At 46.2% G+C, this 25,925-nt stretch overlaps 1 protein-coding gene across 3 annotated transcripts in view; it reads left to right on the top strand.

The window, feature by feature from the left end:
- The window catches only part of LOC137571258 (cytochrome P450 2G1-like), a 179,754-nt gene that overhangs the window by 62,675 nt on the left and 91,154 nt on the right, over positions 1–25,925 (top strand). For all 3 annotated transcript variants that reach the window (XM_068280136.1, XM_068280134.1, XM_068280135.1), the window contains 2 exons: positions 10,220–10,369; positions 14,035–14,195. In XM_068280136.1, coding sequence (XP_068136237.1) covers positions 10,220–10,369; positions 14,035–14,195 — 311 coding nt within the window. The remainder of the gene's footprint in view (positions 1–10,219; positions 10,370–14,034; positions 14,196–25,925) is intronic.

Below are 25,925 nucleotides of genomic sequence, written 5' to 3'. Positions count from 1 at the left end.
ACGAGAAAATAAATTTATTGTTCTTAATTAACCATAAATTCCTACTTTTAATTAATGTTCCAATGACCAATAACTTCAAAAATGTCTCACACCAATATCCTCTCATTATCTTGGTTGAAGATCTCCGCGTACCCGCCTGCACATGCTGCTGCCGCCATGTGCTGTACAAAGTATAGCAATCCCCTGCAAAATATCTTTAAAAACCAATGGAACTAGTATACAGTGGTGTGAAAAACTATTTGCCCCCTTCCTGATTTCTTATTCTTTTGCATGTTTGTCACACTTAAATGTTTCTGCTCATCAAAAACTGTTAACTATTAGTCAAAGATAACCTAATTGAACACAAAATGTAGTTTTAAGTGATGGTTTTTATTATTTAGTGAGAAAAAAAACCTCCAAATCTACATGGCCCTGTGTGAAAAAGTGATTGCCCCCCCTTGTTAAAAAATAACTTAAAGGTGGTTTATTACACCTGAGTTCAATTTCTGTAGTCACCCCCAGGCCTGATTACTGCCACACCTGTTTCAATCAAGAAATCACTTAAATAGGAGCTATCTGACACAGAGAAGTAGACCAAAAGCACCTTAAAAGATAGACATCATGCCAAGATCCAAAGAAATTCAGGAACAAATGAGAACAAAAGTACTGTAATTGAAATCTATCAGTCTGGTAAAGGTTATAAAGCCATTTCTAAAGCTTTGGGACTCCAGCGAACCACAGTGAGAGCCATTATCCACAAATGGCAAACACATGGAACAGTGATGAACCTTCCCAGGAGTGGCCGGCCGACCAAAATTACCCCAAGAGCGCAGAGAAAACTCATCCGAGAGGCCACAAAAGACCCCAGGACAACATCTAAAGAACTGCAGGCCTCACTGTTCACGACTTCACCATAAGAAAGAGCATGGGAAAAAACGGCCTGCATGGCAGATATCCAAGGCGCAAACCACTTTTAAGCAAAAAGAACATTAAGGCTCATCTCAATTTTGCTAAAAAAACATCTCAATGATTGCCAAGACTTTTGGGAAAATACCTTGTGGACCGACGAGACAAAAGTTAAACTTTTTGGAAGGTGCGTGTCCCGTTACATCTGGCGTAGAAGTAACACAGCATTTCAGCAGAACAACATCATACCAACAGTAAAATATGGTGGTGGTAGTGTGATGGTCTGGGGTTGTTTTGCTGCTCCAGGACCTGAAAGGCATGCTGTGATAAATGGAACCATGAATTCTACTGTCTGCCAAAAAATCCTGAAGGAGAATGTCCGGCCATCTGTTCGTCAACTCAAGCTGAAGCGATCTTGGGTGCTGCAGCAGGACAATGACCCAAAACACACCAGCAAATTCACCTCTGAATGGCTGAAGAAAAACAAAATGAAGACTTTGGAGAGGCCTAGTCAAAGTCCTGACCTGAATCCTATTGAGATGTTGTGGCATGATAGTACAATGGCCTAGCCTTCCCAGATCTAACCACCCAATGTAGCCCCCCAAATAACACAAAGACACCTGATTGGATTTTATAGGCCAGAGCAGCCCGTTTATTTAACAAACTGAACACAAATTCAGAGAGCTGAGGTAAGGGGTCCGATCTTTTCTGGCAAGCAGCCTGTAACCGGCCCCCGCCGCGGTCACCAAGTCGGGGACAGCTGCTCTGCCCATCGAATCCCTCTCACTTGCTGAGAAACATAACTGGGTGATTTGCACCTGAGGCAAATCCCCCTAAACCAAGAACTTTCGGAGCCCTTACCCCTCCTGCTGCAATGACGAAAAATAACAAAACCTGCAAGGAAAAACACAACTTATATACACTACCCAAGAGGGAGGGAGGGAGGGAGTTTTCTTCCTATCGCCTGACTGAATAACTCCATCCCCCACCAGCCTCTTCTCCCTAGCACCCCTAATACTCCTCCTTTCCGAAATCCCACCTCCTCTTTCTAACCTTAACCCTTTCCTTCCCATGCAGGCCACACTATCATGTGTAGGCCCTTCAGACTGCGTTGCACTACGCTTACAGGCCTTTTCTTGATAGTACAATGGCCTAGCCTTCCCAGATCTAACCACCCAATGTAGCCCCCCAAATAACACGAAGACACCTGATTGGATTTTATAGGCCAGAGCAGCCCGTTTATTTAACAAACTGAACACAAATTCAGAGAGCTGAGGTAAGGGGTCCGATCTTTTCACCATCACGTTGAAAGTCCATGATAACTGGCAAGCAGCCTGTAACCGGCCCCCGCCGCGGTCACCGGCTCGGGGACAGCTGCTCTGCCCATCGAATCCCTCTCACTTGCTGAGAAACATAACTGGGTGATTTGCACCTGAGGCAAATCCCCCTAAACCAAGAACTTTCGGAGCCCTTACCCCTCCAACACGAACCGGCGTGAAACCTCATGCCAGAGAGGCCCACACCCTCAGCGCCCTCTGAATACCTTCCTCTATCCCCAACGCCCACAAATCTGTCCCGATTTCGTTCAAGTGAACTCCATCCCTGCTAAGCAGTAAATGGAGATCACTTTCGAGCTCGACGTGCCTAACAGCTACACCCCCATTACGGATCACAAAGCTAGCCACTTCTTTATTCAATTTTACTCTGGCCTTATTAACTTTCTGCACCGACCTTGCCAGTCGCCATGAAGACCTAGCTATTACATCCGACCACACTACAACTGTGGCCGGAAACTCCCTCCTGATTCTTAGGAAATCGAACTTAATGTCCCGTATAATGCACCTGGTGGATTTTGATGCAATGTCATTGCCCCCAACGTGCAGAACAAGCACGTCTGGGGCCCTGTCCCACTCCGTACACCTACGGACTTCGGGCAAAACCTGTGCCCATAGCATGCCGGGAAAACCTAGCCAACGGATCCGGACCTCCTGCCGCGGAAATCCCAATTGACACCCTTCCAGGCGAACCGCAGCTCTCCTCGCTCCCCTAGTGACATAGGAGTGTTCAAAGATCCACACAAGTGCCGGATTTCCTGCAAGACAGCAAAACAAAGAAAAACAAAAGGAACAAAAGAACAAACCACATACTCCCCCTAATGAGATTCACTACATCAAATGCAACCTGACATAAGACTTATATCTCAATGAGTCCCATCTGCCTATCCGTTTTACTATTTCCTCACTAAGGCCCCATCGCGAAGCCTCCGTCGCTGCGCCAATGCGAAAGGAATGGGGGGCAAATTCGCTGGAAAGAAAACCCGCCCTATCGAGACATTTGCGAAATACGGTGGAAAACTGGAACCGTGTAAGCGGCAAACCATCCGCGTGCGCCAGAAAAACTGGTGCCGTCCCAGGCCTGATTGCCAAAAAACGCAATACATTTTCCCTTGGGCAAAGTAAGCCCCCAATTTGAAAAAGTGTAATGACCGTCCCCTTTCCCGAACGGTCTGTTTTTGATCTGTGCAGAATAACTGACACCGATCCTTCCTGGACCGTAACGTCTCCAGCGAGGATGCCCCCCATTTCCAATTTTGACCTGCTAACCAACTCCCCCACCCGGAATGCGCCGAAGAATGCTAACACAAATGCCGTGCTAAAGAGCACCACCTCACTCTGACAATAGCATACTTCCTGCAGCGCCATAATCACTTTTTGTAAGTTTTCGAACGAGACCGGGCGCCTAGAATCCCTCCTTATGGATCCCGCCCGAAAACCTTTCATCGCCTGCACCACCCTAAAATCCTTTGTCACATCTCTGAGATTTCTAGACTTAAACAGGAAGGCCAATGCCGCCAACTTCTTAGACATGGTCGCAGCTGACGTGCCCTACGCAAAATTTCTTCCCACAAAGTATAGGAGCAGGCACGACCGATCCTCATCCGTTGAGCAGTCGCCCACCTGAGCCGTCAAAACGTCCCACGCTTTCCACACAGGCGCGTACGCTGCCCATGACGACTCCGATAGAGACCTCCGAATCAGCTGCGATATCACCTGAAAGGAATCATCCACATCATCTCTGGACAGGGAACCCCACTCTCTTCCGCTGTAGGAGCTGCCGCCCGGAACCTGTCCCACTGGAAGCGAGAGAGGGCATCAGCAATGATGTTGTCGACCCCAGGCAAATGCACCGCAAAGATGCAGATATTAAATCGCAGACACAAAAGAACCAAATGCCTCATTACTCGAATCACTGGCGGTGAAGAAGCCGAAAATTTATTCACGGCTAATACCACCCCAAATTATCACAATTAAAATGTATGCGTTTGTTGGCCAAACGCTGCCCCATAACTGAATCGCTACAACAATCGGGAACAATTCAAGCAACACCATGTTTACCATAAAGCCGGCCTCCACCCATGACGGATCCCAAGGAGCCGCGCACCACTCACCTGCCATAAAAACTCCGAAGCCATGAGACCCTGAAGCGTCCGTGAACAATTTGATGTCAAAATTACTCACCTCCTCCGCCATCCAAAAGGATCTCCCATTGAATTCCTGCAAAAAAGTGCCCCATACCTTTAAATCCTCTCTCATTTCCGCATTCAGCCGAATGCGATGATGAGGTGAAGAAATGCCTGCCGTAGCGCTCGATAACCGCCTACAAAAGATGCGCCCCATGGGCATGATTCTGCAGGCAAAGTTCAACTTCCCGAGCAGAGACTGAAGATCCCTCAGAGTGATCTTCCGTCTTAACACTATTGCCTGGATGGTGACCTGAAGGTCCCTGACCTTATCCAATGGCAAACTGCACTCCATGGCCACCGTATCGATCTGTACCCCCAAGAATTTCAACGACGTTGTGGGACCCTCCGTTTTTGCAAGTGTGTGGGGAATCCCAAACTTCTCACAAACCTGATACATAGCAGCTAAAGAGGACGTACACTCGTCCGAGCCCGCCGAACCCATAAACAAAAAGTCGTCCAAATAAAGAATAACTGAGCAGACCCCTGCTACTTCTTTTACCACCCATTCAATAAAACTGCTGAATTTTTCGAAAAAGGAACATGAGATTGCACAACCCATGGGAAGGCAAAGGTCAACAAAATACTTACCTTCCCAAAAAATCCCTAACAGCCTAAAACTCGATGGGTGTACCGGCAACAAACGAAAGGCTGCCTCGATATCTGTTTTGGCTAAAAGGGAACCCTGACCCAACCTCCTCACCCATCTGAGCGCTACGTCAAAAGACGTATACACAACAGACGTGTCCTGTTCCGCTAAGCCGTCGTTGACCGACAACCCTTTTGGAAAGGACAGGTGATGTATGAGGCGGAAAGCACCTGGCTCCCTCTTAGGGACAAACCCCAAAGGTGAAACGATTAAACCTTCCAGCGGGCAACAATCAAATGGTCCCGCCACACGATCAGCCGCAATCTCCTTATTCAACTTGGATGACACTACATCAGGCAATGCACATGCTGATTTTAAATTCCTATGAGAGTCTCCGCCCCGCGATGCGCATCGACTAGGTATAACAAAACCGTCCATGAACCCTAGCCGCAAAAAATTTGCATCCTCCGTATGCGGATACTTACAAAGAAACGGTTCCATCTTTTGAACTCTCACCGGCGTCTTCCCTCTTATTTCCAGCCTCTGCCATTCTCCCTTTTCTCTGCTTATAACACCTGGACACTGGGTGTGACCCACCGCATCCTGAGCACTCGTGTTTAAAACGACACGAGGAACCGAATCTGCATGTGGCATCGTTAAATTGCCAACACAGACCTTTTGTTTTGCTGCCTGATTTCCCAGTGGAACCTGCACCACCGTGCCCTCGAAAGGACTGCGGACTGGTGGATGGGATCATCAGACTCATCCACAACTCTATGTCCTTATGGTTCCAACACACTGACGGGCGAACCGCTTTTCTCTGCCTAAATGCCTCATCATACTTGAGCCAAGCATCTCCTCCATACCTCCTATAGGCCTCGCCTATCGCGTTCTGGTAACAGAAAAGGGCAGAACAACACTCTGGGTTCTTCTCGCCAATCACACATGCCAGAATTTCAAAAGCCTGCAGCCAATTCTGGAAAGTGCGCGTTATCAAGCGATACCTGCGTCGTTCTTCCTCCTCTTTTTTGGATTCTGTAGACTTTACTTTATCTAGATTAAACTTGGCCAAGTGTAAAAGAGAAAAAATCTCTTCAAACTCCCCTCTCCATATTTTCTCGCGAACTTCGGCTTTCAAATGTACTCCAAGCGGACCGCTAAGGCACACATACATTTCTGACTTAGCTGCGTCCGCCAACCTGATCACCTCTGCTTCCACCGATTTCTCAACCTCCCCTTCATTGGTTTGTACAGATACCTCAGCGCTTCCTGACGCCACAGAGGGCAATGTCACCGGGGTCTGAACCTGCTGCGCATCTGAACTCGCTGCCCCCCTTGTTGACACTGCCAGCCCTGTCCGCTGCGCCACCATAACTGGGCTATCCCTGCTACCTCCTGGCGGCTGCATTTCCGGTTGAATCGCCCCCCAGGAAACAGAAGGCGCCTGCAACTGCGACTGTCCCCCCCAAGCCCCAACTGGTGAACCCAGCGCCGCTGGGGGCCCACCCAGCAAGCTCCTCATGCCTGCCATGAATGTCTCCAGTGCCGGGAGCATCGCTGCCTGAGCACTCAACAACCCCCCACTAACCTGCGTCGTCCCCGACTGTGACCCCATCCCCACAACACCTGTCATGCTGGCAAACGGGTTATTAAAAGTGGCCTCACCTGGTGGCGCAGGAGTGTGGACCTGCCCGACCGCTGGTCCGGATCCTGACTCCGCTCCTGTAGCTCCCGTGATTCCTGGCACCATGCTGCTTTGTCCTCCAGTAGCCGCGCCCAGCAGGCCAGCCCCATGTCCTGCCTGGCTGCCCGAATGGTGCTCACCGCTGTCCTGCCGATCATTCCCCCTGCTGGTAGCCGCTGCCTCCTCACCCCTTCTGCTGGCCGCTGAGTCACTCCGTGCAGAAGTGTGGGCCATCGCCGCAATCTGTGAAGAGGCGGTGCCCGTGCTGCTGGAACTGCTTCCTCCCCTCTTTTTCTTAGAGGCCTGCGAAGCCTGCTTGGAAGCAGCTGCCGCCCCCGACTTGTCCGTTGCCTTCCCCCGTCTGCTGCCACTCTCTGCGCCGCTCTTTGCCCTGGGATTCCTCCCGGCTGACCCACCTGCGGAAGGCTGCTGTTTTGCAGGGGGCGCCTGAGGATCCCACACGGGGCTACCGCTCCTCCTCAGCGACCGGGTGGTCGGCTCCGGGCTCAGACGATCGGGAGGTCTGGAAGTCCTCCAGCCACGCTCCTCCTGCTGTCCGCTGGGCCCCGCAGACATGGCCGCCAGCTGAGTCTGGATCCACTCCGGGCCCCTAGATGCCGCCTCCGCACGGATCCGATCTACTAAGGCCTCAATTTCCGTCATCCTGCAGCCAGGCAAGGGTAGGTCCACTCAGCTTTCTTCCTATCGCCTGACTGAATATCTCCACCCCCCACCCGCCTCTTCTCCCTAGCACCCCTAATACTCCTCCTTTCCGAAATCCCACCTCCTCTTTCTAACCTTAACCCTTTCCTTCCCATGCAGGCCACACTATCATGTGTAGGTCCTTCAGACTGCGTTGCACTACGCTTACAAGCCTTTTCTTGACATTAAAAAGGCGGTTCATGCTAGAAAACCCTCAAATAAAGCTCAATTACAACAATTCTGCAAAGATGAGTGGGACAAAATTCCTCCAGAGCGCTGTAAAAGACTCATTTCAAGTTATCGCAAATGCTTGATTGCAGTTATTGCTGCTAAGGGTGGCCCAACCAGTTATTAGGTTCAGGGGGCAATTTCTTTTTCACACAGGGCCATGTAGGTTTTGAGGTTTTTTTCTCACTAAATAATAAAAAACATCATTTAAAACTGCATTTTGTGTTCAATTATGTTATCTTTGACTAATAATTAACGGTTTTTGATGAGCAGAAACATTTAAGTGTGACAAACATGCAAAAGAATAAGAAATCAGGAAGGGGGCAAATAGTTTTTCACACTGTATATTAAAGTGTACTGCAGCAAATTGTCATTTTGCAAAGTGACAGATCCTGATTACAGCTGCATACAAAATTTAAATTAAATACCATTATTTAAAAAAGAATTATGCAAAATTCTTGCTCATCACTACCAGGGATATTAACCTTCCTGGCGGTAAGCCCGAACTGAGTTCGGGCTATGCCGCCGGAAGGCACCGCTCAGGCCCCGCTGGGCCGATTTGCATAATTTTTTTTTTGCTGCACGCAGCTAGCACTTTGCTAGCTGCGTGCAGTGCCCGATCGCCGCCGCTACCCGCCGATCCGCCGCAATTCCTCTCGCCGCGGCCGCCCCCCCCCCCCAGACCCCGTGCGCTGCCTGGCCAATCAGTGCCAGGCAGCGCTATGGGGCAGATCGGAGTCCCCTCTGACGTCACGACGTCGATGACGTCGGTGACGTCATCCCGCCCGTCGCCATGGCGACGGGGGAAGCCCTCCAGGAGATCCCGTTCTTTGAACGGGATCTCCGGATCTCCGATCGCCGGCGGCGATCGGAGGGGCTTGGGGGATGCCGCTGAGCAGCGGCTATCATGTAGCGAGACTTTGTCTCGCTACATGAAAAAAAAAAAAAAAAATTTAAAAAAAAAGATTTGCTGCCCCCTGGCGATTTTTTTGCAAACCGCCAGGAGGGTTAAGCAAGTGCACCTCCTAGCTACTTCTCCTGCCACCTTCAGGCCCTAGACCTTGTGCAATACAACTGCCTCCGTCCACACTTCCCTGTCCTGGCCCCAGTCCTCACCTTTCTGTTTAACATCTCCCTCTCCACTGGCATCTTCCCCTCTGACTTCAAACAGGCCACTGTACTTCCCCACTAAAAAAAACCTCACTAGACCCCTCACTCCTATCTAGCTACCGGCCCTATCTCCCTCCTCCCTTTTGCATCTAAACTCCTGGAGTGTCTAGTCCACCAATGCCTGACCCATTACCTTGGTTCCAACTCCCTGTTTGACCCCCTACATTCAGGATTTTGGCCAGCCCACTCCACCGATACTTCATCACACATCACACCGACACTACATCAATGACCTCATGCTCATCAAGGCCAAAGGAAAATCACTATCCTTCTCCTCCTTGACCTCTCATCAGCATTTGACACAGTTGATTATTCGCTGCTCCTCCAATCCCTGCAAACTGAAAATATCCAAGACCTTGTCCTAGCTTGGTTCTCCTCCTACCTCTCAAATCGCGCCTTTAAGACCTCCTTCAATGGTTCCTCCTCAACCTCTACCCCCCTTTCAGTTGGAGTCCCCCAAGGCTCTGTTCTTGGCCCCCTTGCTGTTCTGAATTCTGGAGTCCCAAACATGTCAGCTCCTTGACTGTATGGCTTTTTACCTGAATTAATAAAATTGGGACTTGATTGTACACAGGAGTTTGTGCGGAACTTTTTCCTTCCTTGTTCTGAATTTACACCGCCTCAATCAAAAAAAATTATCACCTCTTTTCAACTATCACCTATGACAGCAGATGCACAGAGATTTACCTCCATACCACGGACCTTTCCACCACCACCATAAAGAAGGTATCCCCCTGCCCCTCAACTATCTCATCCTGGATGTCTTCCTGGTTCCTAAAGTTAAACTTGAATAAAACAGAACTCCTAATTTTCCCGCCCTGTGCAATCTCACCCCCACGGACATCTATGTCACTGTCAGTGACACAATCATCCACCCAGCCACACAACCCCGCTGCCTTGGTGTCACCCGGGGGGGGGGGGGGAATGGAGAGCACTGTGTAGACCAAAGATATGCAAATGCTATGTTAAATGATGAAAGGTTCAAAAGATATACTTTATTGTGCAAAAACGTCTTGCATGTGATGAGGATGTGCAAGCACATGTAAATGTAAGCTAGCATCCAAATGAAGACCAGTATTTGTGTGGTCAATCATAACAACAGTTCACTGCTCCTTGAGAAATCCCAGGATTGGCTGGGCGAAACATGTAGCTGGTCCTGCATTGCACGCATGCATGTGTCACACAAAGGCATATTGGATTAAGCATTCCTTCATCTAGCACCAAGTCACCAAGCATGCTGGCCACATGTTCACCCTTCTTAAGGCATCTCATGTGTCTGTGAAGTCACACATGAGGACTACAGCACTACACCTGAGCTATTCATCATTTAAGTTAGTATTATCTGAATGAGCCAGAACTACTGTAGCAAAAATATCTGCATGAAGACAAATTTAAAGAACATTAGCAAAATTAAAGAAGTTGTAACTTTGTTCTTCTTTAGGTGTTATCTTAACTAGTGGGGCCCACTGGAAGATGATGAGAAAGTTCACTCTTTCCACATTACGGGATTTGGGGATGGGAAAAAAGTCTATAGAGAGCAGAATTGCTGCAGAGGCCGAATGCTTAATACAAAAATTTGCATCCTTTAATGGTGAGTTTGTTGTGTTTCCTCTTATATGTACAGATATTATTATTATTATTATTATTGTTCTTTATGACTGTGTGTAGGACCTCAGAGTGAAGTTCTGCTTTGCCTACTATAGATCTAAAAAGCAGATCGTTCACATTAGCGCTAGTGTTAAAAACAAGGTGTAACGGTCTTGTGTCGTAGCTCAGATGTCTGATTATATGGTGATCTGCAGAATCACCAATAATACAGACGCTATACCTGATTATGGGTGATCTGCAGAATCACCAATAATACTAGTATAGCAGACAAGGAGCAGAGTGTGTAGTGATTTGGTGCAACCGTAACTTTAATGGTTTAATGAGACCTCACCAGAGGGGCTGGTGAGGTATAAACAGTACACTGACCGTGCACTAAAGTACGACCTCCAGCAAGCTGGAGAAACAATACTGAAGAGGCTGAATTTACCGAGGAGCGGGTGATTCAGAATGTACTGCAGGCAAATGAACACCCAAGGGGCGGGTGAGTCAGACTGTACTGCAGCCTAGTGATAACCCTAGGAGTGGGTGAGTCAAACTGTATTGCAGCCTAGTACACACAGAAATACTACAAGGACAGATTACCTAATGAGCAGGTAATTAAAGCTGTACTACAGCCTAGCAGAGCTGCTTCACCAGCGGAGCTGGCGTAGTTAACACCTCACCAATGGTGAGGGCCCACTGGTGAGTAGAGTGGTCAGGCAGGCAAGGTTTGGAAACAGAGAGGTAAGTATCGGTACAGAATCGTGAGACAAGAGAGTAATCGGTAATCAGGCAGAGGTTCAGCAACAGGAGGGTACGTATCAGTACAGAATCGTGAGACAAGAGAGTAATCGGTAATCAGGCAGAGGTTCAGCAACAGGTAGGCAGATAGGCAAAAGTACAGGATCAGAAAGCAGGATCAGAGTCAGAGTAATCGCTAAGAGTCATACACAGGAGATCAATACAGTAAGCAATATCCTAGTCTCGGTGTGCAGTCCTTGGCATCAACACCAGGGAACTAGTCTAACAAATAACAAATAGCAAAGTAGCAATATCCTAGACTAGGTGTGAAATCCATAGCATCAACACCAGGGAACTAGCCTAAGGCCTGAGCGCTGACACGCAAGCATTCACGACAACAGACAATGCTTGAATGAAGCCCGGAGGCTTAAGAAGCAGAGGAGACCCCACTGGCACGCCCCCCTACCATCAGCCAATCCTGGGCGCCGTGGGACTCCTCTGACGTCAGCCGACCAGCAGGTCAGCTGACGGGCTTCCTCCCCGCATAAAGGTTCCGTCTATGCGCGCGCCCGTGCGCTAAGGCGACCCCCTGCCCGAGCGAACGTAGACGCCGGACGGGTGGATGGCCGCATGGAGGCAGCTGCAGCGGCGGTGCTGTTCCCCGCAGCTGCCTCGAGTCTTACACAAGGATGGCTTCTTGTCTGTGTAGAAGTTTACTCATGCAGCAAGGTCGGAGTTTCCAAACAATCTGTAGTCCAAACAAATTACTGTTACCATGGCTACACGGGAATTCAAATTTGGCTTACAGTCAGTTTTGAAAAATATTTAATATGCTGCAAACATTACCTTACAAAAAAGATCAACTCATTGATATTAATAGTAGTTTTGAGTGATGAGCACAAATTTCTCATAGACATAATTTTGCATCAAAATTCGCAATTACATTGCAAAATCGTAATGTGAAACTTGGGGAAAAAATGTTTTTTGTGTAATGTTGTGTCGATTTTACAGCTAATAGCAAAGCCCCCATACATGCTATTGTCACCACAATTGCTACATATGCTAACTACCTAAAGACCGCTCCACGCCAATGGACGTGACCGTGGCGGTAGCCTCAGGACCGCCTAACGCCAATTGGTGTCAAGTCCGGGGGCTGCAGTTTGCAGGAGATCGCGCACAGGCTGCACGCATCTCCCGCTTGGGAGGCTCCGCCCCGCCTTCAGTCTCCGAGCGGCGGGAGACTGTTAGACCGCGAAACTGCCGTCTTTCACTAAGTACAGCGCTGCAATCCGCAGCAGCGCTGTACTGGGGACAGCCGTGTAGCACGCGTGTGCCACACAGGAGAGTGATCAGCTCTCATAGGCTGAAGCCTATGACAGCCGATCGGGTCATTGGCTGGCTGGGGCGAGGGAGGGAGGGAGCAGGGGAAAAATAAATAAATAGCGTTTTTGATAAAAAAAAGATGATACAACTATTTATATAAACAAAAATAAACACAGGGGAGGGGGGGAGCGATCAGACCCAACCAACAGAGAGCTCCGTTGGTGGGGAGAAAAGTGTGTGTGTGTGTGTGGGGGGGGTGTCACTTTTGTGCTGTGTTGTGCTGCCCTGCAGCTTGGCCTTAAAGCTGCAGTGGCCAATTTACTGAAAATTGCCCTGGTCTTTAGGGGGTTTAACACTGCGGTCCTCAAGTGTTTAAAGAAAATTGTGGACAAGGGCTCGTTCCCATTAGAGGCGTTTTTTGGGGATTTTGTAAGCGCAGGTGATTTGTACAAATTGCCCTAAAAGTGCTTACACTATGTTTTCCAATGAGATAGTTCTCATTGGGGCGTTCCGTTTGCTTGCAGCTAACTAAAGCGCTGTACGGACTATTTTAAGGGCGATTTGCCCTGAATGGAAGGTATAGGGAAACCGCAAAACGCTCACAAAATCACTTTGTGCAGTGATTGTGTTCACATTTTCTTTTCCGGATCAAAGAATTCACTTCCTGACTTGCATCAGGGAGTGAATTAAAAAAACGCTCTGGAAAAGCGCTTAGAAAAGTGCTTTTAACAAAAACCCACCCAAGCACCGGGAATTGCAAAAAAAAAAAAAAAACTTCAAAAAACGCCCAACACGAATGCGAACGCGATCGGAGCGCAATGTGAATGAGGCCTAAGTCAAAAAAATAATTTTCCAAAAAGACCTGACAGTTTTTGAGAAAATCAATTTTTAATTTTAAAAATGCTAAGGAAAAATGGTTTTTAAACTCAGAAAAAATTAACAGTTTAAAAATAATTTTTCCTTCTCAATTTTAAATTAATTTTCTAAAAAACTACAAGGTCTTTTTGAAAAAACGGTGCCCATTACATGAAATCACGAATGATAACACAAAATCAAATGAAGTGAAGAGGCCGGCACCGTCTTATTTTTTGCATCAAAATAAGAAGGTGCCGGCCTCTTCACTATATATTGATTGGATTGGTCATCCTTTGCCTGGCACGTCACCTATGGAGACAGGGTGCATAACTACAATATATACAAAATCAAATGAAGTTACAAAAATCGTAATTACGCATGGACGTAGTTGCGAAAATTTTGTGAAATTTTGCGTAATCAAAATTAGCTAATTGCAATAATTGCTAGTAGTTTTATTACTAAAGCAGAATTCCCCTTGAGGCCAGGTTCACGGTGGTCAGTTGCATAACGTACGCGCGGCGCTATAATGTGTTATGACTGTGAACTGCATTGGAGACTGGATAAAGACTTTAATATAAAGTCTAAAGTAGAATAACGCAATCAGTTACAACGCAGTACTGTGAACAGGTCCATAGAATTGTATGGACAGTGAGTGGTCATGCAGAATTATTCTGCAAAGCAACTGACCACTGTGAACAGGGCCTCACAGTAACTTTCAGCAAAACAATAATATTTATTTTCTGCTTTCAGGGAAACCCTTTGAAAATCCGCCCATCCTCAATGCCGCTGTAGCTAACATTATTTCATCTATAGCACTGGGTCAGAGATACAGATATGATGATCCGACTATACAGAAATTTATACATGCAGTAGCCGAATGTGGCAAAGGCTTTGAAAATGTGATGACCAAAGTAAGTATGACCTGTAATGTAGGATGACCAGAGATCATATTGTCAAAGCAAACCTGAAGCAAAAAAAATAAAAAATAAAATAAAATATATATGTATGCACAGTACAGATAATTAATAGAACATTAGTAGCAAATAAAAGAGTGTCTTATTTTTTATTTTCCTTTATACAGCTTTTTTTTTATATAACATTGCATCATTCTGTCATATTTGCAATTTTCAAATCACACTCTGTATTTTAAACTATAAAACATAGCAGAACTAGTGACCCTTCAGGCTGCCCTTACAGTGGGACGTTACAGCCGCACGTTACAGCAGCCTGTCACGCAGCCCAACTCACAGCAATAATAAATCAATGGGCTGTTCACAGTGCCCACGTTGCGTTTGAGTATAACGCAGCACATTGAGGCTGGTTTCACAGTGGGACGTTACAGGCGCACGTTAGAGCAGCCTGTAACGCACCCCACCGCACAGCAATGAAAAATCAATGGGCTGTTCACAGTGCCCACGTTGTGTTACTTAGTAACGCTGCGCCATAAGACAACGTACTGCATGCAGTACTTTCTAAGCGGCAGAGCCGCGTCAGACTGTTTGCACATGCTCAGTAATGTTGGGGAGGAGCGGAGAGCGGCCAGGCACATGGCTAATTAATATTCACTACACTCAGTGACGTGCAGTGTTTACTTCCTGGAGCGGCCGCTCTGTGCGGCGATTGGCCGGGCGGGACCACGTGATGCCGCATGCGTCCAAGAGTACGCGACACGGCATCACGGATGCCAGAGTGAGCTGCACAACGTGGCTCACTCTGACGTCCACATCAGAGAGCACCAGGCGTTGCGTTAGGGGCACGTTATGCGACCTTAACGTCCCCTAAAACGCAACGTCCTGGTGTGAAACCAGCCTAAATGAACGTGCAGCATGCTGTGCGTTATACTCCTATTTCGCTGCGTTAGAATGTTTGCACATGCTCAGTAATTTTTTTTTTAATGTGTCGCATGCGCCGTTTTCGTTCGATCCGTATGCGTCAAAAAGTACGCATCACGTACCCATCAAGAGACGCATAACGCAGTGCAATGTAACGTCCAACTTCAAAGCTAACATGCGTTGCGTTAGGGGCACGTTATGCGACCTTAACGTCGCATCAAACGCAATGTTCAAGTGTGAAAGAACCCTTAAACTTTTCTGCAGTAAAACCTTATCTTAGGCCTCATTCACACCTAAAATCGTAAGTGCAAAAGTAAGCGCCTTCCCCTCTCCTGGCGCTCCACTGCATGCTGCGTTTCTGGTAAAAGCACTTTTCTAAGCGCTTTACCAGAGTGGTTTTGTCATTCACTCCCTGACGCAAGTTAGGAAGTGAACTCTTTGACACAGAAAAGAATAAATACAATGTATTTATTCTAAAAAATGGGAATGCAATCGTCACATAAAGCGGTTTTGTGTACGTTTAGCGCTCTTCCTACACAGTGGGATGCGAAAGTTAGGGTAACGTTGTTAATCGTCTTGATTTTCCTGTATAAATGGTTGGTTGTTACGATAAAAAATGTCAGTTAAATATATCACATAGGAGACACACACAGTGACATTTGAGAAGTGAAATTAAGTTTATTGGATTTACAGAAAGTGTGCAATAGTTGTTTAACCACTTGAGAACCACAGTGGTAAACCCCCCTAAAGACCAGGCTGTTTTTTTCATAATTGGCCACTGCAGCTTTGAGGCCAAGCTGCAGGGCCGCACAACACAGCACACGAGTGATTCCCCCCCCTCTTTTCTCCCCGCCAACAGATCTCTCTGTTGGTGGGGTCTGATTGCCCCGCTTGTGTTTATTTTTTTTATAAATATTTTTTATAAATATTTATGTTCATATTTTTAAATATTTTTTACTATTTTTGGTTTTTATTTTCCAGAATCCCCTCCCTACCCCCAGCCGGCCAATCATGCTTCTGCCTATGAGAGCCGATCGCTCTTTTGTCCCCCAAGGGGACAGCCGTGTCACACGGCTATCCCCAGTACATCGCTGCTGCTGATTGCAGCACTGTACTACATGTAAAGACGGCGTTTTCGCCGTCTAACAGGCTCCCGAGCGGTGATTGCCACTCGGAGACTGAAGGCGGGACCGAGCTCCGCCCCCAAGCAGGAGATGCGCGTGACTTCCTGCAAACTGCAGCCCCAGGACTTGACGCCAATTGTCATTAAGCGGTCCTGTGGCTGCCGCCGCGGCCACGCCCATTGGCATGGAGCGGTCTTAGAGTAGTTAAATAAAATTAGGCAGGTGAATAAGTTTGGGCACTGTTGTCATTTATTTTTTCCAAAACCTTTAGAACTAATTATTGGAACTCAAGTTGGCTTGTTAAGCTCAGTGACCCCTGACCTACATACACAGGTGAATCCAATTATAAGAAAGAGTATTTAAGGGAGTCAATTGTAAGTTTCCCTCCTCTGTTAAATTCCTCTGAAGAGTAGCAGCATGGGGTCTCAAAACAACTCTCAAATGACCTGAAGACAAAGATTGTTCACCATCATGGTTTAGGGGAAGGATACAGAAAGCTGTCTCAGAGATTCCAGCTGTCTGTTTCCACAGTTAGGAACATATTGAGGAAATGGAAGACCACAGGCTCAGTTCAAGTTAAGGCTTGAGGTGGCAGAGCAAGAAAAATCTCAAATAAACAGAAGCGATGAATGGCGAGAACAGTCAGAGTCAACCCACAGACCAGCACCAAAGACCTACAACATCATCTTGCTGCAGATGGAGTCACTGTGCATCGTTCAACCATTCTGCATACTTTACACAAGGACCAGGGATACTCGGATACCCCTTTTTAAAATCCGAATTGATTTAGATCCGGATAGCTAGAAATCCGGATACGAATCGGATATCCGAATCCGAACATTCCGGTATTCAAATAGAATCGGATATCCTCCAAACCCATTATCCGGGTAAATCCGAATTAATTTGGGTCTCTGGGAGAAAACCGGAAGTGGCCTTTAAATTACTTCCAAAACGTTTTTTTAGAGTAAATGATGCATGTAGCATCATGTGTTTCTTTTTTTTTTTTAAGAGAAACACTAATTGATTTTGTGGGGAGTTAAAATAAAAAAAAAAAATGGCTGTAAATTAACATCAGGACTAGGTTCTAGACAGTGGTCGTGCAGCCTACATTGGACTTGATTTACTAAGCAGTGCTAACCTACTTAGCACGTCTAAAGTCTTAAGGCGTGCTAACCAGGGTGCTAAGTAGGTTAGCACCAGTTTTCTCAATCAGATCGTGCGCTAGTTTTGCGCGCGCAAAGTCCTATGCGCACGCTAAGTCCCATAGGCTTTAGTGGGCACTTCACGCGGAGCGCCCTGCGCTCTGTGCAGTGCGCGCGCAAAACTTTGCACGCGGTACTTTGCGCACGATCACTACTTCTCACATTTCAACTGAGTTTAGACGTGCTAAGGGCCAGTGCTAAAGTTAGCACCTTTTGTAAATCAAGCCCATTGTGTCCAAAGTCCAACCGCACAACTGGGGCATCACGATTTTCAGCCCAGGCACCAGGGGCGTAGCAATAGGGGTTGCAGAGGTAGTGACCGCATCGGGGCCCTTGGGTCAGAGGGGCCCCTAGGAGCGGTCCTTCAACTACAGTTTTAGCTCTCTATTGTTCATGTGCTGGTAATTTTATCACTTCTATAGCTGCTTTAAATAGTAGTCATTATTAACAAACTGTTTACCATCCCCTACTTGCACCTCTGACACTGTGGAAATTCTTGGCAGGTTTTGGTGCGCCGCATCAATTGTTTTGTATACAGTGCTTGGGGGGCCCCATGTAAAACTTGCACCGGGGCCCAAAGCTCCTTAGCTACGCCACTGCCAGACACCTCAAAAAATTACACCGCATTTGTGTTTTGGGTTAAATATAGGTGGTATCAGCACAGCAGCAGTGGCCTGTGGCACTCTGGTGGTGGGAGCAGCACAGGCAGCTGGAGCAGGGCAATGCAGCAGCAGCAGGTGTAACGTGTGCCAGGAGCATGCCGGAGATTGTACCATGGCACGTAGCGTTGGTACCAGGGCTGTAAAAAAAATTGTGAACCAGGTGGCTTAGTTAGTAATAGTTAACAATCAGGAGGAGCCAGGATGTTGTGGTGGTGGTAAAGGGTGGTAAGGCAGGCATAGTGATTCCCAACCACTTCCTGTCCCCCTCTTGCCAACAACAGGGAAAGACTCGCCCAACAGGGTCTGGTGGCATTTTTTCCTTGCATGGGAAGCAGTGGAGGGAGCAGAGGAGGCCACTGAGGACTGGCTGCCTGAACAGGCCTCAGTGTCGGCAGGAGTAGCAGAGGGGATTCTGGTGCTCTGAGTCTGACCACCGCCAGCGCCAGCTTGCTGTGAACAGGAGTGCTGGTGGGGGTGGAGGTCTCAGTTGTAGAGCTGGTGGTGGCCTGCTCATCCACCATCAGCTGGAAAATGGCCACTACACGCTGCTGCGCCTCTGCAGCGTGACTACCCCTAACAGCTGGATGGCCAGTGGCTAGCGGCGGAATGGACAATGACGCGGCTGCACTGCTCACGGTGGCGCAAAGTGGCTCCCTCTCCTCTTGGCCTTACTGCCCCTTCCCGGCTGCCAGTGCCAGAAGACATAGTACAACTATGATATCACCAGATGATGTGGGGTACTTGTACTTTATTAAAATCTGGGTTGGACTTTAAAGGGAACCTGAACTGAGCAAAAATATTTAAAATAAACACACGATGTAGCTGCAAATGAATATTACATACTAACCTCACCAACAGTTCCTCTCAAAAGCTCACCATTTTCTTCTTACAGTGATCCCTTCCAGTTCTGACAATATTTTGTCAGAACTGAAATATACCAGTTGCTGTCAGTTATTTATCAGCAGCTGTCAGTTACAACTGAATGTGCGAGGTAATGTCAATGTTTCACTATGGCTCAAGTGGGCTATATTACAGTTTAACAGTGTGCTGGCCAGGAAGCTGTTATGGGGTAGTGGCCATTTTCAAAATGGAGGACAGAGAATTCTACTGATCACAGTGGGCAAACAGGACGCAAGAGAGGAGAAAGAGATTGATGAGTAGACTACACAGGAGGTAAGTATGACCTGTGTATGGTTATTTTGACTTTTAATTTTAAGTTCAGGTTCTCTTTAAATAAAATTAGCACAGGGTGAAAGACAGCAGAGTGCACACTAACTGTCTAACTGTAACACTGACACTGCTCAGCACAGCAGCACTGCAGTAATCTGTACCAAGTTAACTTAGTACTACTCTAACAACTAACTAGCACTGCAGTACTACTAACTACACAATAACACAGTAATCCTATTCCCTAACCTATACTGTAGCTAAGGCTAATAGCAGGCCAGCAGCAGGCCTGGCCTGTGCACAGCACACACAGACACCGGACCTAACTAGCAGCTGCTGCAGCACACAGAGTCTGACTGTCACTGAATGAAATCAAACAATTGCACAAGCTACCTAAGTAAAAAACAATAGAACAATAGTGTAGTGAAGGTGTTTAACACTCAAAAGCTTTAGGTTTATCACTGTATATAGCACTTGCTAGGCCAGCAGCACTAGAGCATGTCTCTCAGTGAGCAGTCACCAGTCACACTGTAACCCTGTGTGTGTGTCATTGCAACAGACACACACACCAAGGGTTACAGATGCATTGACTTTTTGTGGAAAGTGCTGCTGTAAAAGGAGCCTGCAGGTGCCGCCAGGGGGAGCCCATGAGCAGGAAAGAGGAGAGAGAAGCTGGGCATGTGCAGGGAGGAAGTAAGAGTTGAGTTTTTACAGTTGAAGGCTAGTGAGGGGGAGGAGCCAAGTAGCCGTGGAGACTGAGCTGATGAGGCAGCAATAGTTTTTTTTGTGTCAGGATACTATACTGTACTGCAGCAAGAAATACACTTGATTTGTGAGGAAATAGAGGAGAGACACAAGAAGAGACCAGCCATTGGTGAGACAGTCTGAGCAAGGCAGAGCCACAGACAAGTGAACCCTTACTGAAAACTAAACTAAGGAAGAGAAAGAGAGCTGCAGACATTACAGTAGAGGAGAGAGATCACTCACAACTATAGTCCAGTAAAGAGCAGCAATACTGGAGAGATAAGCCAGAAGAAAAACAGTAAGCAATAAGAAAGAAAGACAAAGAAATTAAAATGTACCTGTAACAGAGAGAGATAACAGAAAACAGCAGAGACATTACAGTGACACAGAGACAACAGGACAGCAATGCATACAAGAGTGAGACAGAGAAACAAGTGACAGGATTAAAGAAAAGGAGTGAAGACTGCAGTGCAGTGTCTAAAGAGATTGTGTGATAACAGCTGGCAGACAAATTACAGAGGAGACAGCAGTGCTTCTTAAATGTTAAGTGATCATTCACTATCATCAACTTCACATATTCTGTCCCATCCTGGATGTTGCTAGGTAACCGCCAGACATTTCTCTACGTTTCCTTCTGTCCTGTGCAAGAATTCAGGTCCACTTTAAAAAGACAGCGGTGAAGAAGTGTCAGATAGTGGAGCGCTGTGTGAGGAAAATTCTGGCAAGTTAATGCAAATAAACTGTATCACATATATGTTTCCTGAACTAGCCCTGATCCTAGCAGGCGGATGTATACAGAGGCCTACCTATACTCATCTGCTAAGAAGAAGTTTATGAATGTGTTTTGTCACTGAATTTTTTTATCTATATGATTTAATACAAATATTTCTTAAAAAGAACTTGATTGGTGTCTGGAGGATTTCTTTACAGTTCAAGCATTATAGAGGTGTTACATTTGGCGTACAGTCGGCAGGATATTACCTAAGTGCCTTAAAACTGGAAGATGGAATCTCAGCCTACACTATCCACCAGAAATGATGCTTCAGCTACTCAGGCTGCAGGAGAATGGTCAGCAAGCTACACATCAGTGTTTACCATGACCGCTATTGGGATGTTAGCTGCATATCTACCAAGGTTCAATGGTTATAATATGGCCCTGAGAGAGTGGAGTGAAAGAATAGAGAGTGCTGTGCAGGCTTATAAAGTGCCCATAGAGCTGCATATGGAAATAGCAATGATAACCTTGGAGGGAGATGCTCAACGAACAGTAATTAATGCTAAATTGCCCACACCAGTATCGCTGAAACAAATTATCGAGGTATTGGAAGACATATATGGAGATCCTACAGACCTGCATTTGTGGAGAAAGAGATTTGTTGATAGAATTCAGAAGGATAACGAAAATATTCCTAAGTTCGCCAATGCCTTACAAGAAATAATGAGTGGACTACAGATAAAAGAGGAAAAGGAAAGAGGACAAACTACCACAGATTCTGCTGTGTGGCTGAGAGATCAGTTTATATGGGGATTAAGGAGCAACTTTATTAAAAGATTCTTACAACAGAAAGTAGAATATCATCCAAGTTTGAATTTCCAGAAACTTCAAAGCTTAGCTATCAAGCTCAGTCAGGAGGAAGAAGCCAATCAGCTGGGAACACTGCAACAAAACACCACTATGATTACTCATAAGAATTCAGCAGTTGAAGTCAAAATCAATAATACTGAGGGGGAATTCAGAGAAGTAAAAACAACACTCAAAGAACTAAGTGAAGAGTTGACCAAAGTGAAACTATACATGGAGAAAAATGGATTCAAAAGAGATTATCCAAGGTGGAGATATAGAAACACAGAGGAATCTGGATGTTGGATCTGTCACCATAGTGGCCATATTGCTAGAGACTGTGCACGAAGCTTTCAGAGAAAATTAAAGAATGCTGCAGTGGTAGCCCGCATGGCAGGACAAGACAAGAAGGCCTCAGAGAAATGGAAGGATAATGCATTAAAGAGGAAAAATAAGGTCATCACACCCAAAGTTCTAGGAACTGTTAAATGGTTTCATGTGCGAAATGGCTATGGATTTATAAATCGGAATGACACCAAAGAAGATGTGTTTGTGCACTGGTCAGGCATTAGGAAGAACAACCCCAGGCATTATCTTCACAGTCTAAGACATGGAGAATCAGTTGAATTTGACATTGTGAAAGGAAGGAAAGGAACAGAGGCCGCTAATTTAACTGGTCCTGGTGGTACTCCAGTTCAAGGTAGCAAGGATGCAAGATGTTGGATTCCATATAAGCCTCGGGGAAACTATGGTGATTATCACTTGAAGAGCTTCTTGTACAGCAAGAAACAAGGAGGAGCAACAAACCCTGTACAACCTACTTTATATGAAGAATTTAGACAGAGGTGTGATCAGGATTCATCTGTTCCTCAACCAGGAAGAACAACAAGTGATACTGGAAGCTTTCTGGAAGCTGGAACTAATGAAGGAAAGAAAAATAAGACTCCAGAGGAACTTATTATTCATGCTCAGGGTAGAGCACCAGAAGATTTAGGCAATGAGAAGGCTGAAGAAAGTAGTTGGATAAATAAAGAAATACCAGGACCTAGTCAGAAAGTAATGATTAATGACTTCTTAGTAGGAGATGAAGTATTACAACATAGAACAGATACTTTTCAAAGAAAGGAAGTGGAATCGTATTGGCAACCGATGCCACAACCTCAACGGCTCAAGCGTTCTAAACGGACACAGTGTTCATTGGAAACCATTCAGCTTACAAATGTCAAGGTAGCTCAAGACAAAGAGTTTGAGAAGTCAGAGAAGGGAGAGCAAAGGTGCTCTACACAAACACCACTAGACTACGACTCACGATGGAAAAATACTCAACATTCCCCGCTTCCTGAACAGTTCGGATTATATATAGACACTGTGACTTGGTTAAAAGAAAAATTGTAGGGACTACAATTTGAAAAAAAGGGGGTGAATGTAACCCTGTGTGTGTGTCATTGCAACAGACACACACACCAAGGGTTACAGATGCATTGACTTTTTGTGGAAAGTGCTGCTGTAAAAGGAGCCTGCAGGTGCCGCCAGGGGGAGCCCATGAGCAGGAAAGAGGAGAGAGAAGCTGGGCATGTGCAGGGAGGAAGTAAGAGTTGAGTTTTTACAGTTGAAGGCTAGTGAGGGGGAGGAGCCAAGTAGCCGTGGAGACTGAGCTGATGAGGCAGCAATAGTTTTTTTTGTGTCAGGATACTATACTGTACTGCAGCAAGAAATACACTTGATTTGTGAGGAAATAGAGGAGAGACACAAGAAGAGACCAGCCATTGGTGAGACAGTCTGAGCAAGGCAGAGCCACAGACAAGTGAACCCTTACTGAAAACTAAACTAAGGAAGAGAAAGAGAGCTGCAGACATTACAGTAGAGGAGAGAGATCACTCACAACTATAGTCCAGTAAAGAGCAGCAATACTGGAGAGATAAGCCAGAAGAAAAACAGTAAGCAATAAGAAAGAAAGACAAAGAAATTAAAATGTACCTGTAACAGAGAGAGATAACAGAAAACAGCAGAGACATTACAGTGACACAGAGACAGCAGGACAGCAAAGCATACAAGAGTGAGACAGAGAAACAAGTGACAGGATTAAAGAAAAGGAGTGAAGACTGCAGTGCAGTGTCTAAAGAGATTGTGTGATAACAGCTGGCAGACAAATTACAGAGGAGACAGCAGTGCTTCTTAAATGTTAAGTGATCATTCACTATCATCAACTTCACATATTCTGTCCCATCCTGGATGTTGCTAGGTAACCGCCAGACATTTCTCTACGTTTCCTTCTGTCCTGTGCAAGAATTCAGGTCCACTTTAAAAAGACAGCGGTGAAGAAGTGTCAGATAGTGGAGCGCTGTGTGAGGAAAATTCTGGCAAGTTAATGCAAATAAACTGTATCACATATATGTTTCCTGAACTAGCCCTGATCCTAGCAGGCGGATGTATACAGAGGCCTACCTATACTCATCTGCTAAGAAGAAGTTTATGAATGTGTTTTGTCACTGAATTTTTTTATCTATATGATTTAATACAAATATTTCTTAAAAAGAACTTGATTGGTGTCTGGAGGATTTCTTTACAGTTCAAGCATTATAGAGGTGTTACAACACAAGCAAGGATGCGATTTCTCATCATTCCAGCCCTCCTTATATGCAGGAGGGGCTGGCAAGGGTTCCCTTATGTGATTGGTTGCTAAGGCTTAGGATGGGAGCCCTCTGATTAGCTCAATGAGGTCAGGAGGGGCTGGCCAGGGTTCCCTTCTGTGATTGGTTGCTAGGGCTTAGGCTGGCAGCCCTCTGTTTCATTTCTCTTCTCAAATATCACTGTGTGTGTCTCCTATATGATATACTAGCTGGACGCCCGGCATTGCCCGGGTATGTATTTGGCTGGTGTTGGCCCCGCCCACTTTTCCTAACCCTAACACACAATTACTTAATTACTTAATGACCAAGTTTGTGAGCTTTGTGGTCTTTGGCACCAATAATTTGCATTGAAATAAAATAAATCTGATTTGCTGTGGCTCCACCACTTTTCTGAATTTGAACCCCAATCACCCAATGGCCAAGTGTACCAGGTACAGGTGATTAACAGTGCAAGCGGCTTGTGCCATTAACAGTGCAAGAAAGGAAGCAATTAAATATTCCCCTTAAAAATCAATAGGTAGATTTTAATTGGCTTTGTAGGCTCCACCCACCTTTCTGAATATTAATCCCAGTCACCCAGTGACCAACTGTTCAAAGTTTGAGAACCCTACCATTAACAGTGTAAGAATGGCTGCAGTTTACATTTTCCCAATGAAATCTGCATTTTTCTCCACCCACTGATTTCCTGACATTGTTTGGGTATGCATTTGGCTGGTGTTGGCTCCGCCTACTTTTTCTAACCCTAACACACAATTACTCAATGATCAAGTTTGTGCGCTTTGCGGTCTTTGGCATCAATAATTTGCATTGATATTAAACAAATCTGATTGCCTGTTTGTGGCTCTACCCCTTTGTCTAAATTTGAACCCCAGTCACCCAATGACCAACTGTACCAGGTTTAAGGCTTGTGCTATTAACAGTGCAAGAATGGCAGAAAATACATATTCCCCTTTAAAATCAATAGGTGAATTTTGATTAGCTTTTGTAGGCTCCACCCACTTTTCTGAATATTAATCCCAGTCACCCAGTGACCAATTGTGCAAAGTTTGAGAACCCTACCATTAACAGTGTAAGAATGGCTGCAGTTTACATTTTCTCAGTGAAATGTGTATTTGTCTCCACCCACTGATGACCCGGTATTGCCCGATTATGTATTTGGCTGGTGTTGGCTGCGCCCACTTTCACTAACCCTGAGGGCCCGTTCTCACCTGAGCAGGAATCGAGCGATTCCCGCTCACAGCAAAGCGCTAGCGGTTCTGCAAGAACCGCTACACAATGTAGCGAGTGGCAGTGTTCTCACTGCCGTGGTTGCGGTTAGCGATAACCGCAACCGCGCTGCATGCAGCGGTCTGCCAGCGACGAGCATTCCGCGATTTGCGATCGTGATTAGCGTGCATAGCACGCTAATCGCGATCGCTCCAAAACCACCGCAGTGTCCAGTGATTTTTCTGCGCTAATCGCGGGAAAATCACTCCCGCAAAATGCCGGCGGTAATCGCCGGCGTTCTGCGATTTTAAGTGTGAACGGGCCCTTACACACAATTATTCATTACTCAATGACCAAGTTTGTGAGCTTTGCGTTTTTTGGCATCAATAACCTGCGTTAAAATGAAACAAATAAGATTGTCTGTTTGTATCAATTCAAACCCAAGTCACCCAATGATCAACTGTACCAGGTTTGAGGCTAGTGCCATTAACAGTGCAAGAATGGCAGCAATGA

The sequence above is a fragment of the Hyperolius riggenbachi genome, chromosome 4 (genome assembly GCF_040937935.1).
Source record: "Hyperolius riggenbachi isolate aHypRig1 chromosome 4, aHypRig1.pri, whole genome shotgun sequence".
NCBI classification, from domain to species: domain Eukaryota; kingdom Metazoa; phylum Chordata; class Amphibia; order Anura; family Hyperoliidae; genus Hyperolius; species Hyperolius riggenbachi.
This window is presented reverse-complemented; position numbering and strand designations above follow the sequence as displayed.